Genomic DNA, 16,399 nt, shown 5'->3' on the forward strand with positions numbered 1-16,399 from the left:
TGTGATGAACATGGGTATACAAGTATTTCTTCAACCCTATATTCAATTATTTTGGGTGAACACCTAGAGGTGGAATTGCTGGATCATGTAGTAATTCTATGCTTAATGATGAGGAAATGCCATGCTTTCCTTGGTGGTTGTACCATTTCATATTCTCACCAACAGCCTACAAAGGTTCTGCTTTTTTCATAACCAACCAGCACTACTTCTTTTTTGATAGCAATCATGTAATGGGTGTGAGATGGTATCTCACTCTGGTTTTGATTTGGATTTCTGTAATCATTGATGATGCTGAACTTTTTTAAAAACGAGACTGAACCCAAAGACTCCACACTTAGCTATGTCCTCAGCTCTTTTAAACGACTTTATTTTGAGACAGGGTGGGTTAACTTAAGTGGCCCAGGCTGGGCTTGAACTTTTGATCCTCTTGCCACAGTTTCCCAGAGAAATGAGATTACAGGAAGGTGCCATTATGCTTGGCCTGATGTTGAATACCTTTCCATGTTTTTGCTGACCAGTTGTATATGAGATGTCTACTTAAGCCCTTGGCTTATTTTTTTTTTTTTTCTTGGTACCGGGGATCGAATTCGGATCCTTCCACTTGCGCAGCAGGCGGCGAAACCACTGAGCTAAATCCCTGGCTCCCCTTGGCTTATTTTTTAATCAGGTATTGGGGTTGTTCTTGAGTTTTAGGAGACCTTTATATATTCTAGATTAACCCTTTACTACACATACGACCTGTACATATTTTTCTCCTATTTTTCACTCAGTTGACTGTGTCCTTAGATTCACAGTTGTCCCTATAAAAACTGGATTATTAGGGTTTTTATCATTGAGTTGCAGGAGTATACATTCTGGAGACAAGCCGCTTATCAGGTACATTGTTTGGAATTATTTTTCCTTGACCTTTTGGTTGTTTCCTCATTTCCTTTCTTTCCTTCTTCTTCCCTTCCCCTTCCTTCCTTCCTTCTTCTGTCTAAGAGAAGGTCTTGCTATGTAGCCCAGGCTGGCCTTGCACTCATGGTGGTCCTGCTCCCTCAGCCTTCCAAGTGCTGGGATTACAGGGTTGGGCCACCACTCACGGTATCTTTTCAATTTCTTGATGGCCACTATGTAGAACACAAAACGTCTAGATTTTGATGAAATTCAGTTTCTTTCTTTTGCTGCTTGTATACTTGGTGTCGTATCTAAGACACCATTGCTTTCTCCAAAGTCACAAAGATTTACTCCTATGCTTTATTCCAAGCATTTTATAGTTTTAGTTTTTACATTGAGATCTATGATCCATTTTGAATTCATTTGTCTTTTGTACAGGGTGGGAGGAAGGGGTCCAACTTCATTCTTTGGCGTGTGGATTTCAAGTTATCCCAGTACCCTTTGTTGAAAAGACCACTCAAATTGAACTGCTTTGGCCCCTTGTGAAAGTGAACTGACCATACATGTAAGGGTTTACTTCTGGACTCTTGGTCCCTTTGATCTGTCTGTCTTTATGCCAGTTCAGGCTACCCTGGTTACTGCCTGTCCATTCTTTCCTCTTTTAATCTTGAAGAATAGTGAAGGAGAGCCTATAGGTTTAATACTAAATTTTTTAAACAGTTCCTTAACACTTGGTAATTGCTTTTGGTTTGTTTTTGCTGTGCTGGGGATGAATCCAGGCCCTCACACAGCTAGGCAAGGACTACCACTGAGCTATGCCGCCAGCCCCTAACCAGGTTTTTAACACAGGGAGAGCTGCTCAGAGGCACAGCCTCAAGACAGAGGAGTGACTGTGTCCAGCCATGCTGTGCTGATCATACCTTCTTCTAAAGTTTCTGTTTATGGCAGGGCATGATAGTTTTTCAGTACAGTAGAAGTACTTTATTTTAAAGCAAAGAAATATGCATGGTTTTTAAAAAGGTGAACTGATTCAAAGAAAGACATTAAATAAATAACAGGTAATATAAAGACATGGAGAAATTTGGAAGGATGGTATGAATGGTATTTCACGGGGAGGTGGGGGGATAAGTTAAAGAAAGGACAGATGGTCTGGCTGCTATCTCTACAAAGGGATGATTTAGAGGACTAGCCTCCACCCTTTTTTCTGCTAATTATGGAACTTAAAACATTTCCTGAAAAAATGTCTCTATTAAGAGTGGCTACTTAGGGACCGGGGAGGATTTAGCTCAATGGTTCCACTGCCTGCCTTGCAAGCGCAAGGTCCTGAGTTCCACTGCCAGTACCAAAAAAAAAAAAAAGAGTGGCTACTGCAGTTCTACACATCCCTTGATCCCTTGGAAGCACACAGTAAGTGTGTGGGTGTGGCCGCAGCTTGGCAGGTCTGCTGCAGACGCCTCCACACTTACCCAGGAAATGGACAGTTGCCCTCTCCATTCCACATCAGACCCATGCCACATCTGTTTCCAGCCCCACACATGAAGGGAGTCATAGCCATCACATGCTCTGTTTCCCAGGACCGTATTGTTTTCAATTCTTGTCAACACAAGGAGCAGGCAGTTTCTTCTGAAAGGCTGAGACTCTAAATGAATCCAGGAATGTTTTCGCTCTGCTCCCTGTGAGAAAGAATCTCTGCCTCTGAAAGAGAGCTCCTTATCCCTTTTTGCACGTGGATAGGGCCAGCAGCAGACATGGAACCAAGATGCCCATATCTGTTTGAGATGGATCATGTGCCATAAAAACAAATGGGCCACTGCTCAAATACGAATGAGTCTACTTGCTCAGTAGGAAATTATTTTTCTAAATGGTGCATTGTCAGTTTCTTTGTGATTTGGTTGCTTATATATAGAACAGGAGGGTGGCTTATTCATCTGATCAATGCCTATTGAGAGCTTGTTGCAAATGTCAGAGAAGTTCCTTGTTCCAACCTTGTGAGAGAGAAAACAAAACCAGATCCAATCCTTCCTCCAAATCCACACTTGAGGTTTAGTTAGAAGGCCTGGTAAAGACTGAAATGCTCAGCAGCCCTTGTAAGTATATGTGCACTGAGAGGGCTGTATTTGTTATGCTTTCCCCAGCTGTCAGTATAACTCAAGGGTGGGTGAATCCTTAACGGGAATATCTATAACTTTCATATGCACTAGAGTCTCCCAAATTGCATTAGAATGCACACTGAAATTTGAAAGGTCTAGGTCTTTTTGCAATGCATGCCCAGGACCCTGCTTTGGCTAGCAAGGTCTATTCTTGAAAAGGTTATCTTAAAAAAAGCCTAGTTCCAATTGGATTTAAAAACAAAATAAGTCCCAGTTAGTCTTAAAAACAAAGACCCTCAATACCTAGCTTCTCTTTTCAAATGAAAAGCCATCGAAGCCTTTATTGCTGTCCAGTGCCACCATGAAGTGCCAGCAGCTGACCATGGTGACATCTGACAGAGACCGTGACACAGCACAGACGGAAACTGCTTGCTTCTAGGATATGGAGATTTCCAGAAGAACGGCAGCTGCTCTGGGCAGGAGGCTATGGCTGCTGGGGGTTTCCTGTCTTTCTCAAGCAGTCTGTTTTCCACCTTTCTCTACATCCAAACACTGCATAATTTCTTGGCCTTTTGGCCAAGGTCAAGTAGAGAATGTCAGGGGTTGGCCCTGTTCGGGCTGTTACAAGTGGGCTTTGCAAATGGATCCTGTCAACAGTAAACGTTCTTGTTCAGGAGAAGGAATTTTATTAACATCCAAGAGCCGTAGGGTAAATAACGAAGGGTGTTTTGAGATGATGAATGTGAGCATTAGCACATGTACACTGCAAGGCCTGAAGAGAGCAGGCAATTTCAAGTGAATGGATGCCCGAACCAGGGTCCATTGCTAAGACCTCTGATCCCACTTACTGAATGTGTGTTGATGATTTCTTCAATGGAAATGTAAATGACTGGTTTGCTGACTGTCACCAAGTCTGTGTATTTGTCCATATTAAACTTCTCCTCTGGCTCAGGCACATTGCAAGCTTCTTTGAAACATTTCCTAACAAAGGGGAGAAAAGTCAAATTAGAGTTAAATTTGTAAGTTAGAAAGTGTCATCAAAATAGGAAATTCTGAGTTGCTGGCACACATCTGTAATCCCTGCTACTCATGAGGCTGAGGTGGGAGGATTCAAAATTGGAAGCCCGCTGGGCAACTTAGTAAGGCCTTATCTCCAATCAATCAATCAATCAATCAATCAGGCTGGGGATGTAGCTCAGTGGTAGAGGACTTGCCTAGCATGCATGGGCCCCTGGGTTTAATTCCCAGGACTGAAGAAAAAAGAGGAATTTTTGAATGATGACTAGTATTTATTCTCTATCCCTAGCCTCCAGGGACCTGTTACAGCTTCTTCCCAGCTGACTCTTGATGTTGGAGCCCATGCTTGTGTGTGGATGGTGAACTCAGCTCCTAAAACAGCACCAGAGAGCACTAAGGGCCTAAGTTCCCTTTTTTTTTTTGGTACCAGAGATCTAACTTGGGTCCTTACGCTTGTGCAGCAGGTGGTGAAACCACTGAGCTAAATTCCCGGCCCCTAAGTTCCCTTTTATGACTCAGTATGAACAGATCATGAGCATTTCATCTTTAAAATGTTATCATTTGAGAAACAGCCCCTGAAATTTAACTAAAAATGTGTATATACAGTGGTACCTCAGTTCACGAACTTAATTCATCCCATGAATCTAGTCACAAAATGAATTGGAGGAGAACTGAATCAAATTTCCCCATAAGGAGAATATTGAAACTAACTAACGGTTGAATTTGATACACGCACACACACACATACACACACTTTTTGCATGCAAAGCATGTGCTTGTCTACTGTGCATGACACCCTCACCCCAAGACTAATAATATCTCTTGATCTGAGAATTAAAGTCTTAGTAGAGAATACAATCCAATAAGCAATTAAATTTCTGCTTTAAATGGTGCAAGCTTCTGGATCTACACTACCCTAACTACTCTTCCGAACTTCTCTTACAGTTGGACAAAGGAGAGCTAATTAATTCTTAGTTGATCCAAACAAGTGTCTGATCCATGAAAAGATGGTAAGGGCTAGGTACACAAATACATAAAACTCCCCAGCATTCAGACCCTAAAAACATAGACAGAGAAGGAGAAAAGCCAGGTGTCTGTTGATGAGTTTAGGAGAAGTCCCATGTAGTTTTACCCAAACATCCCTTGCACAAATGGATAAACATGAAGAGGAAAAGAGTAAATTTGAGAAGAGGCAAGGGGAGGCTTTCAGTTATGTTTCTCTTTAAATGAAGAGGAGCTGGGAACACAGATGCTGACAGGAATCATTCCAGAAAAAAGGAAGGAAAAGGGTTCTCTATCAGCAGTTAAAGGTTTCAAGGAATACAGGCAACAGATATTACTTTTCAATTAGTGACAACTGAATTAGTGGCTTGAGAAATGAGCACTTGCTGCATTAAGAGGACTCGGGGTAACTTTCTTACAAAACATCAACATCTTACCTAGAGGTAATCATGAATGACCCTAAGTAAGTCCCTGACCCGGAGAAAACTGAAGAAGGAAAAATCAGTTGCCAAGCATGGGCTGAAAAAAGCCAATTTGTGTTACACTTCCACAATCCACTGTAGACCAGAGAACAACAAAAGACCAATAAGACAGAGTTTGCTCAGAGAACCACAGGACAAGTGAGCCTAACTAGCACTCAACTGGTGGAATGATTGGTGTCACAATTTGTAACACAAATAGTTAACAGAATTGAATCTTACATATCTAAGAAAGGCTTGGGAACAGGACAGCACATATGCATGCACAATCATCTACAAATATAAACTCTGGGGTTTTCCCAACTCTTCCATCTACTTCATTTCCTTCTGTTGTTTGTTTTACAGATAAGGGAAATTCTTCCTGATTGGAAAACAACCTTGTAAAAAATATTACTCTATTCTTAAGTTCAACAAAGCAGAAATGAGCTATCTTGTAAGTGTTTTCCGGAAGTACTGTGAGACTGTAGCACACCAGGGAGGATTAGTATTTTGTCACCATACACATGGGAAGGGCCCTCTATGCAGCAGGAAGCTCAGGGCTGGGTGGGGCTGGATCACCAGGCATCAGCAACATCACCTGCTCTTCTGTCCCTTCCCTTCCCCGAGTGGCACCTGGTAGAAGAAATACTGTAGCCATCTGGGTTCCCTGTCCTCCCTCCACTCACAGCCCGAGCTCCAGGTACAGAACACAGGTTACTTTTGGTCCACTTTCTTGCATGTTTATTAGAAACTAATGGCTCTCCTCACCTGAATTCCTGATACGTCTCCGATAAATAATTGTTCATAGATGAGAGGTGCTCATTTTCTCCTTCAAAGAGCTTGTTGGAGGCTGCGTGTTGAAGAACCTTGGCCACAGACCCCAAGTTTCTCCTCTGATCAGAATTGATCTGTCCTCCGGCTGTCATGTCAATGATGTCAAAGCCGTCCGGTGCTACAATGGCTGGGTTCATGTACCGATAGTACAGAAGGTTTCCAACAATCTGGGGTGATGCAGAAGACAAAGACCATTTTAAAAAGAGAAAATGTAAGGGTTTACATTGCTGTTTCTTATAGTCTATATTCATTTACATTTCCCAAGAGAAAGCAGATCATTTTCTCATGTGACTCCTCATAACACATTAAGTAAAGGCAGTGAATATAATCACCCACTAAAATATTTAACAAAATTATTTTTGATGAAAAATATGCTCATTGCCCTCCAAAAACTCCAATTTAGAGAAATGCAAATAATGTCTAAAATTTCTAAATTAACCTCAGCATGATAGTCATTAGAAATAGAATCTGTATCTTATTTTAAATAGTCATACCTGGGGAAAATTTTTACAAAGTGGTATGTTTGTAATTTTGGTTCACACCCCCAAAGAAAAGCTATCGTGACATCACCCTTTAAAAATCTACCTTTAACAGCTCATCTTCCGTTGCATCTGGGAATTTCTCATGGATGGAATTCTTCAGTACTTTGGCTATATACCTCAATCCATAACTACATGTAAAACAGATGACAAAAAAAAAAATAATGGAAAAAAGCTAAGTGAGGAAGAAACACACAGCAATTGTTCCAGTCACTAAAGCACAGCAGTTTTCCTAAAAATTCAACATAAAATGAGATGGTAGTGAGTCACAGGACTGCCACTGATGATGATAATGCAGTGTTTGATCAAAGTTCCTCCTTTAGAGAACAGATGTGAATTTAAAAGGTTACGAGTAAACCATCTTTTAAAATAGTAAACACAATATGAAGGAGAACTCCTGTCTTCACTACTAGGGCTTATTTTGCATTAATTTTCCAAGAGATTTTGGCAAAGCATGTCAAAGCTGCTACAAATCCAACTTACGGCAGCAGATCAAGGGAGGAAATGATAGAATTCAGAACTTTGTCAGTAACTTTTCGCAGGCTCTCAATGGATGCTTCCAGCTTGTTTCTCACTTCAGGGTAGGTCAGGGCTTGTTCTGTGGTCACATCATAAGGCAGCTTGCTGAAAACACAACAAGGGCTCTAAGTGGACTTGGGGCCTCAGTAGGAGTCTTAACATGCCTGCCACACTGGCTCGACATCAAGCTCTGTGTGGTGACCTGGTGGTTACCCACTGGCTCCACTAGCAAGTCCAGTGGAAATCCAGATAACTCACTTACTTTCTTTTATTTGTGGTGCTGGGAATCAAACCCAGGACCTCACACATGCTAGGCAAGTGCTCTACCATTGAGCTACACCCTTAGCCTCTCCTTTGTTTTCATCAAAGGAGTATTTTATTTCAGAAAAATTGCACACATAATAAAGAAAAACAGTATCAACACAGAAACAAGCAATTTTTACACTTTAGAGTGTATGGGCCTTTCATATTCATGGGTGTAATGATATATATCATATAGCTCCTATGTATGTGTGTACATACATGGCCAGTATTTTACAAAAAGAAAATGAATTATTTGTACCTAACTGTAACTGAAAAATATATCATGACTATATATATTTTTGTTTGTTTTTTGAGCCAGGGTCTCACTATGTAGTTCAGGCTGGCCTGAGCTCACTATGCAGCCCAGGCTGGCCTCAAACTTGTGGCAATCCTCTTGCCTCAGCCTCCTGAGTACTGGGATTACAGGTGTGCTCCACCACACCTGGCTCATGACCATATTTTCTGTGCCAGTAAATATATAAATATATATAATATATATTCATATATATGAATATATATATATACTGCCATTCCAAATAGCTACTTACTCCATTATGTGCTATAAAAATTTATTTATTTAATAAATCCTCCAAAGCTCAATATTTTGGCTTTTCCTGACTTTGTACTATTACAAACAGTGCTGTACACCAAGCACCTACATACAAGGTTTGATTAAAATATACAGTCAGTATTGAAATACAATTACTATAGTAAAAGACAACTGCCATTAATCCTCCTCAAAATACTACAGTTCTGCCTCATGAAAGTCTTCTCTCATGAGTGTCTTTACAAGGTATGATCAAAAGTATGGTGAATGCTGCTAAACACTGCCATCCAATGGAAAGCCAGGCTCATAAAAACATTATAGTGTGCCCGGGTGTGGTGGCACATGCCTGTAATCCTAGCACTCAAGAGGCTGAGGCAGGAGGATTGCTGTGAGTTCGAGGCCAGCCTGGGCTACATACTGAGTTCAGGCCACCCTGAACAACATAGTGAGACCCCGTCTCAAAAACCCAATCAAACAAACAAACAAAAATATTGTCTTCATCCACCTTATTCACCAGATCTGGCACTGTGTGACTTCTGCCTCTCCCTCAAAATCAAAATGACCACGAAAGGTAAATGCTTTGAATTAATTATGAGGCAGCCACAACAGCACAACTGAAAACACAAGAGGACGTCCAAAACTTCTTCAGAAAGTGGCAAGACTGATGGGGTAAGTGTGTTGGAAATGAGAGGGAGTAGTATTTCAAGGGAGATTAATGGCAATGTGTTTGTCTTTTAATGTAATTAAAAACACAAAACATGTTCAACATATGTTTCGATCACACCTCATAATTCTCTGTGCAGATCTTAAGTATTCACAAGACTTACTTTTTCAGGAAATAAAAGGCTGGGATTGATTACATTTACAAACCACCACCTAGGACAAACACATCCTACCTTGATTGTTCATGGTTATATATGGAAGTTACTCACTTGGCAACTCAGGAAAGATTTTTGCCAGAAAAAAAAGTTTACACTACCTGTAGGTCCATGCATAGAAATATATAAGGAATAAAGGAGGGAGAAAATTACAGGAGTTGTGCCTTAGGGATCAACTGGTTTTGATATTTGAAAACATTTCATGTCAAGATCACTAAGGGTCTAAGAGAGTGATCTGTGTGAGTATGTTAAATGAAGACCACATTTTGGATTAAAACTGACTTTTTTGATTAATTTTTTGGCTTAGAGTTTAAGAGCTTACAGAAATGTACATGTGTAAGTGACTACAGAATGCCGTCCTGACTTTGTTACCTGGCCTCTCCGGTCTGTGTCTCTAGCTGGTTCACCCAAGCCTTGTACACCTCCACCGGGCTGGTGTTGATGACCAGGGACTTGTCATCAATGATCTCTTTCACCACTGGGGCCAGGAGCTGACGCAGGGTGTTCTGTCCCCGGGCTCCTCTGTTGAAGCTGACAACCATCTTGATGACTGTAGGGTTACCAGTAACGATGTCCTGTACCTGGTCCACCTTTGACCTAAAGAAAGCCCAAGCCAAGATAAAATGGTTCACTTCTGTGACAGAGTTTTAAACAATGTCTGTTCTCTCTGGCAGGCAAGAGCTTTGCAGAGTTACTGTTTTTCTCCAGGGACATCAATGTTGGTGCGATTTGAAAAGAAGCAATCATTTATAAGATGTGTGTTTATCTGAGCTAGTTAAGGATCTAAAAATAAGGACTCGGCCCCAGTTTCAATCTAGAAGGCAGACAGGAGTTGAAAATGGACCAAGACTAACAACACTGAGTGATGCTGTACAAGTATGGTCCCCTTCTATTTACCAAATTTTAAAAATAACTTTCTTGACTGCATGAGCTGTTCCTGTGTCTTCAGATCCCACTTAAATTCATCGTCATGTAGCTTCCTGGCCAAGATGCGTGGCTGAGAGCTCTTCCATGACCTCTTCCCTCTCCTCTCCCTCTCGCTCCCTTGGCTGCCCCTCCCCTTTCCCTGCAGCTCCCCTGTCCCACTTCCCTTCCCTTTTAGGATCTGACTGCCCTTTTCTGGTCCTTATCTTATCCTGTCATTCCTTTCCATTTCCTTTGCTGGTTCCTCTTCCCAATTTAAAATTCTGTTTTCTCTCCCTTTCTAATTGCATATGGTGGGGCAGATGGGGTGAAGTCTGAGGTCCTGCCCTACCCATGCTGTGCCCTGAGACTTCACTCATCACACACACGTCCTCAGCCACCATCTCTTTGGGTCCTGTCCTTTGATCTCAATTTCTAACTCATACTTCCTCCTTGGGGCCAGTCTGGACTTTCTGATGTTCTCCTATACATTTCCACCCTCATGTTCTCCATCTATAGCTCAAACCTAGTGTGCTAAAGATCTAAACTGTATCTTTTTCCTTCTGATCCCCCCATTTCTCTGAGCTGTGTAAGTTTAATCCACCCAGTCCATACATGACAGCAGATCGATCTTCTCGAAAACCAGTGTGGTCACATCAACTTTCTGATCAGACCTTTCCTACTCCCCAGAAAGTAGGCAGGGCCTGAACATCTGGCCCTCTCCTCAGTGTCTGCTGTGACCAGGCTCCATTCTACCTCCTCAGCCTTACCTCCTCGTACTCACCAAGCCACATGTTGGCCAGCTCATCTGCTTTCTTTCATGGACCTGTGCCCATACGATTTCTACCATGAGTGAGCCTTATTTCCCCTTTTAATCCATTCTTATAAAAATTGTAATGATTCCCCAAAGTTTGGGGGTCAAGTGGATCCTTTTTTATAAAATGATTTTCAGTCAACATAGTTGGATTGTTTCTTTCTGAAATCTGTCCAAATCTATCACATTGTACACGGCATTTATTTAGACTTACCACATGCCATTGCTGCTTCTCATGAATTTTACCTCTTCTGGCTTCCACAGGGCTCTCTGGCCCCTGTGCTTCAGAAACCCATAGGAACTGGCACAGCTTAAAGTTCCAAGAAGTTAGGCAGGAAATTAAGGTCCAACCTGACACAGGACATTTCTAATGCAATATTTTTTGGGCCCTGTTTATTATAGCTACTTCCACATTTTTTTCACATTAAGAAAATAAAATTAGCAAAAGCAGCTATGGGTCTCATAAGAAGGGAAGACTATTTAGAAGAGAACACAACCTCCACATCACTCATATGATAAAGTAAATTTTCTCATTGATTTCCAATAAGCTGTTGGTTTCCAGGAATTGTGGACATGCAAAATAAAGAGTTAGGGATCACTGGTGGGAGAAAGCTGTAAGTGTAAGAAAGCCCTAAGTTTGCAGAAATTCAACCATCCATGGAGATTCCATTTCAGTCTCAAGAACTTTGATGTATTTAATATGCATGGATAACATAGCATGGTAATTTAAAAATTACTTTTGTAAATCTGAGGTCACTTCCACTAAGAAAGGGACCTATGCATTGGTATTTGTACATACACATTTATATACATACTTTATTTCTTCCTCCAGAGCAGTTTTGAAAAGCTTGAGGAGCAGGTATTCTTCCCGCTGATTAGAGGCGTAATTGTACAGTGTAAAAATAACAGTGTCCATAAATTTAGTTGATTTGTTCTGTGGCATCTGGAAGATCAGCTTAGCCAAGTACAAAGGGTTGGTCTAAAAGGAAAGAGGAAAGAAGAAAACAAAACAACCCCCCAAGCTATCAGTTAATATATTATTAAAGCAGTATTTGGTTTCCTGCTCTTCAGGGACTTAATGTCATTAAAAGAAAATAGACAAGAACCTGGGCAATAAAATGACATTAAAGGTATCAGCTAACAATTAACACTGTAATACAGGAAGCTGTACCAGAAAGGTATGACAGGACTTAAATGTTATATAGTATATATTTTCTGTACTATGTAACATATTGTATATAGTTTGCACTGTCAACCATTTGGAGCCACATATTAATATTTTTTTGAGCAATGAAGAAGAGAGCAGAGTAATCCCATAGAACCTGGTATCCAAGGAGGCTGCCAAGAACGGATTGAGAACTCAGAACCAGAGACTAGCCTAGAAGGACAGTTGGATGATAAAAGAAACAACATCTCCGGAGACTAGAAAGAGAATGAGAAGCCTGTGCCCACGGTGCTCCACAGGGAGGCTGAGGAGGGGCAAACGGTGAGGGAGTTGATGAGGGAAATTCCACACCAGCACCACCAACAAAAACAAGAAGAGCAAAACAAGAATTCAAAAGACTGACCAGAATTAAAGAAAACTGAACTGGAGCCCCAAGTTTCCACTGAGGGTGGACTCCATCGGGTACAGCGCCAGCCTTCACAGTCATGGGGTTCCCCTCCAGCACCTACCCTAACCCCGTGGAGGTTGAAAGGAAAAGTAGCATTTAAAGAGGAGACACAGTTCACACAGACATTGAAGGCTCCTACCCCTGCTCATCTTCCTTCTGATGAGAAAAGAAAATGTTTAATTCACATGCTGGAAAGCTAGTATTCACCAAATGTGCTCTAGCAGTTTCAAGAAAAATCAAACTCTAGTTTACTTTACTATTTAGTGTTACTTTTGAGTTTATGACGACTGTTTGAACTTGTAAGAAGCAGTAACTTAGGATAACTTTTTCCTGACAGCTCTGCAACAATTCTTTTCTAACTCTAACTCAGCATATGGGAATAGTGAGAAAGGAAACTCACTCTAGGGTTCAAGAAAGAGGCCTGTCATTTGTCTTTAGGTGATCCCAAAACTAACTCTAGAGTCACCCTGAAGATACAAACCCAAAGCAAAACCTTTATTAGCTGGCCTGCTGCTTTGCTCAAGAACTCTTGCTAAAGTGTAATCTAGGAATCTAGGCCATTTGTTTTTCTGTACTTTCTTCATTGATCTTAGGCTAACGGCCCCCACAACAGAGGAGAGAAGAAATGGTGGAGAAAAAATGCAAAAGACACATCACTTGATACAAATCAATGGCCCAGCCCTGGGGATATATGTTTGAGACTTTCTGCAAGATAAAATTTAGTAGAATTGTTCTAAACATGTTCCTGTATTTGCTACTTTCTCTAAATGAATCTCTACTTTTTAACAGGGTAAACAATATAAGTCTTAGGTCACTGAATTTTACTTTAGGTCGAGTTTTACTTTTCTTATGACAAATTCTGTCATGTTAAGAAAAATTAAATGTGGAAGAATCTACCTAAACTTGAGATTTCATGGATGTATAAAACTGGTGAACACATGGGATTAATTTCCAACTGGTGGTTGACTACTCATACTCATCTAAATTAGGCTGCCAACAATTTTCCCTTTGCTTCAGGAGGTTGTTTCTGTGAGGCAGAGGATTCCAGGCAATCATTAACGTTTTTCCTCCTATGCTGCCACACAGTGGCCATCTGAGGCACTTACATCTGTTTGGAAAAGATGTATTATTCCAAGTAGAGAATTCTTAAATTACCACCTACCGAAACTAACATCTTGTCACTCAACTGGGATAGACACAACTCTTATTTATGGTTTGTGTACCGTGTTCTACATACATGGAATGGCAGTGACATTTTCATTCCAAAAAAGATTCGGGCATCTCCAGGCCTTAAGGGAGTCAGCGACCCACAGAGTGGAGGCTTGAAGGGGAGGCTTGTTTCTTTCTGTCTCTCTTTACTATTTACTCATTTCCTCTGTGACTAACTGTGCTAGTGGGGTGGATGAGGTCAAGCAGTAGTCAAGGCAAACAAGAACTGGTCCACACCAACATCTAGTCATAAACAATTACACTTGTTAGTTCTCACCAGCACTCCGGAAGCAATGGAGAATTATAATTCATTTAGATCACAGTAATGCCATGAAAATAACTGGATAAGAAGGACGCTGCATTTCCCAATCCCAGCCTCCTGGTTCTCTTCTCTAAAGAAGGACCGGCTGATTCTGGTAAAGATCTGATTTTCAGTTATTTCAGCTTTTTCATGGCTAACAGCCTCTGTTTGTGTGGTTATTAGACCCACACTGTTTGTGTACACCACTGTACTATAATATGGTCATGAAGAACATGGGCTCTGAAGTCAAAATGCCTGGGTTTCAAATGCCTATCTTATCATTAATTGGCTGTTTCTCAGTTTTGTCACTTGTAAAATGGGAAGAACTGCAGTACTTGGTCTCTCTGGGTCCCAGGGTTACTTATAGTAAGAGTTCATACTTATATATGTGCAAGGTGTATTCGCTATCATCAATGATGCTCAGGGGAAGAATCACTATCAAGCAGACGTAGAAAATGATGTTTATCCAAAACTCACAGTGAAAACCCAGTAGTGCTCACCTGGAGAAGGTAGAACAGCTGCTGATATGTTTCTAGTGTTTTCCTCCTCTCCTTGCTCAAGCTTTTGATTCCCTGGTTGTCAATGCTATTCAGTATTTCCACTTCTCCTCCTTTTTTCTTATTCAGCTTTTTTCTGTGTGAGATTACATCCTGTAAAGAATTTTATGACATTACTCATTTTAACTCTAGAATTCTTGATCTCCTCCCTTCATACATCTCCTGTGACACACACAGTCAAAAAGATGAACTTTCCATGTTCCCTGCATCAGGAGACACAGGGACAGAGAATGTTAAGCTAAGGAAGTATAACCTGCAGGTGAATTTGGCTTTTGTAACATGTGTTCTCCAAAGCTGCACTTATTTACCCTTAGGACTTAATGTAGCACCAAGAAAATTCCATGGAGAAAGAATGGTCTTTTTAACAGAGGGCACCGGGACAATTAAATATCCACATTCAAAAGAAAGGAGTTAGATCCCAACCTCACAGTACAAACAAAAACTGACTAAAAAGAGATAAAAAACTAAATGGAAGCTAAAACTATAAAACTCTTGAAAGAAAAGTTAGGCAAAAATTTTTGTGACTTTGGATTAGGCAATAGTTTCTTAGATAGGACACCAAAAGTACAAGTGACAAAAGAATAAATTGGACTTCATAAAAATTAAAGTATTTCATGATTCAAAACATACTGTCAAGATAAAATGACAAGTCACAGAATGGAAGAAAATATTTGCAAATCCCATGTTGGATGTGACTTGCATCCAGAATAACTTTTACAATTCAAAATTAAAAAGACAAATAATTCAATAAAAATGAGCAAGGGGTAAAGAAGGAAGGGTGGAGGGGGTGAAAGGAGGGCAGGGGAATGGGGAAAAAAATAAGAACCAAGATACATCATGTAAAGGTACAAGATCCCAGTGATGAATGTAGCTGTACTGTACACCTAAAATGTACCAATAAACTAAATGGGAAAAAAATGAGCAAAGGATTTGAATTGACATTTTCCCCAAATGATATAAAAATGGTTAAGAAGTACATGAAGAGATGTTCAGCATTACTGGTTATCGGGAATGCAAATCAAAACTACAAGATACCACTGAATACTAAACAGGATGGCTACAACCAAAAAGATAACAAGTATCTGTAAAAAATGAAATTTAAACAATATTGGTAAGGATTTGGACAAATTAGAAAATTCCCACCTTGTTGGTAAGAATGTAAAATGGTACAGACACTTAGAAGAAACTTGGCTGGTTCTCAAGTTCAAAATAGTTAGCATATGACTCAGCAATTCTACATCCAAGAGAAATGAAACACATGTCCACACATAGCCTGTGCATGAGCACAGGAAGTAATACGACGGATGTTAACATCAGTAATATTCATAATATGTAAAAAGTGGAAGCAGTGCAAATTCCATCAGTTAATGAATGGACAATGGAGATGTGGTATATCCACCAATTGGATATTATTCATCAATAAAAAGCAATGAAATCTGATTCATGCTGTAACATGGATGACTTTAAAAATAGTATGCGAAGTAAAAAAACTTATCACAATATACCCTGTATGTGTGATTCCATTTATATGAAATGTCCAGAACAGGCCAATCTATAGAGACAGAAAGTAGATTAGCGGTTGCCAAGCCTGGCGGTAAAAGGAAAATGCAGTTATTGTTACTGCATATAAGAGTTCTTTTTTTTTTGAAGAGAAACATAATAATTCACATATTGTACTATAAAATTCATCCTTGAAGATGTTCTATTCAGTAGTGTTTAGCCTATTCATAATGCAGTAAAACTATCAGTATTATCTAATTCCAGAGCATTTCCTTTGGAGTTTCTGGCATGAAAATATTCAAGCATTACATAGAAATGATGGTCAGAAAAATCTTATGAATATTTTAAACACAACTGAATTGTGCACTTTAAAAAAATGTAGAAATTAGATATAGAAGCAAAAAGATTTCTCTAAACACTTAACAATTTTTTTTTTTTG

General features: G+C 40.1%; 1 protein-coding gene across 4 annotated transcripts in view; it reads right to left on the reverse strand.

The window, feature by feature from the left end:
• The window catches only part of Iqgap2 (IQ motif containing GTPase activating protein 2), a 284,128-nt gene that overhangs the window by 25,082 nt on the left and 242,647 nt on the right, over window positions 1–16,399 (reverse strand). For all 4 annotated transcript variants that reach the window (XM_004870168.4, XM_021248556.2, XM_087201158.1 and 1 more), the window contains 7 exons: window positions 14,404–14,553; window positions 11,596–11,759; window positions 9,436–9,660; window positions 7,300–7,440; window positions 6,863–6,947; window positions 6,212–6,444; window positions 3,815–3,947 (listed from right to left, as the gene is read on the reverse strand). In XM_004870168.4, coding sequence (XP_004870225.1) covers window positions 3,815–3,947; window positions 6,212–6,444; window positions 6,863–6,947; window positions 7,300–7,440; window positions 9,436–9,660; window positions 11,596–11,759; window positions 14,404–14,553 — 1,131 coding nt within the window. The remainder of the gene's footprint in view (window positions 1–3,814; window positions 3,948–6,211; window positions 6,445–6,862; window positions 6,948–7,299; window positions 7,441–9,435; window positions 9,661–11,595; window positions 11,760–14,403; window positions 14,554–16,399) is intronic.

This window comes from Heterocephalus glaber, unplaced genomic scaffold (assembly GCF_053883595.1).
Source record: "Heterocephalus glaber isolate CG9 unplaced genomic scaffold, H.glaber_assembly_v1.0 deba00001757, whole genome shotgun sequence".
Taxonomy (NCBI): Eukaryota; Metazoa; Chordata; class Mammalia; order Rodentia; family Bathyergidae; genus Heterocephalus; species Heterocephalus glaber.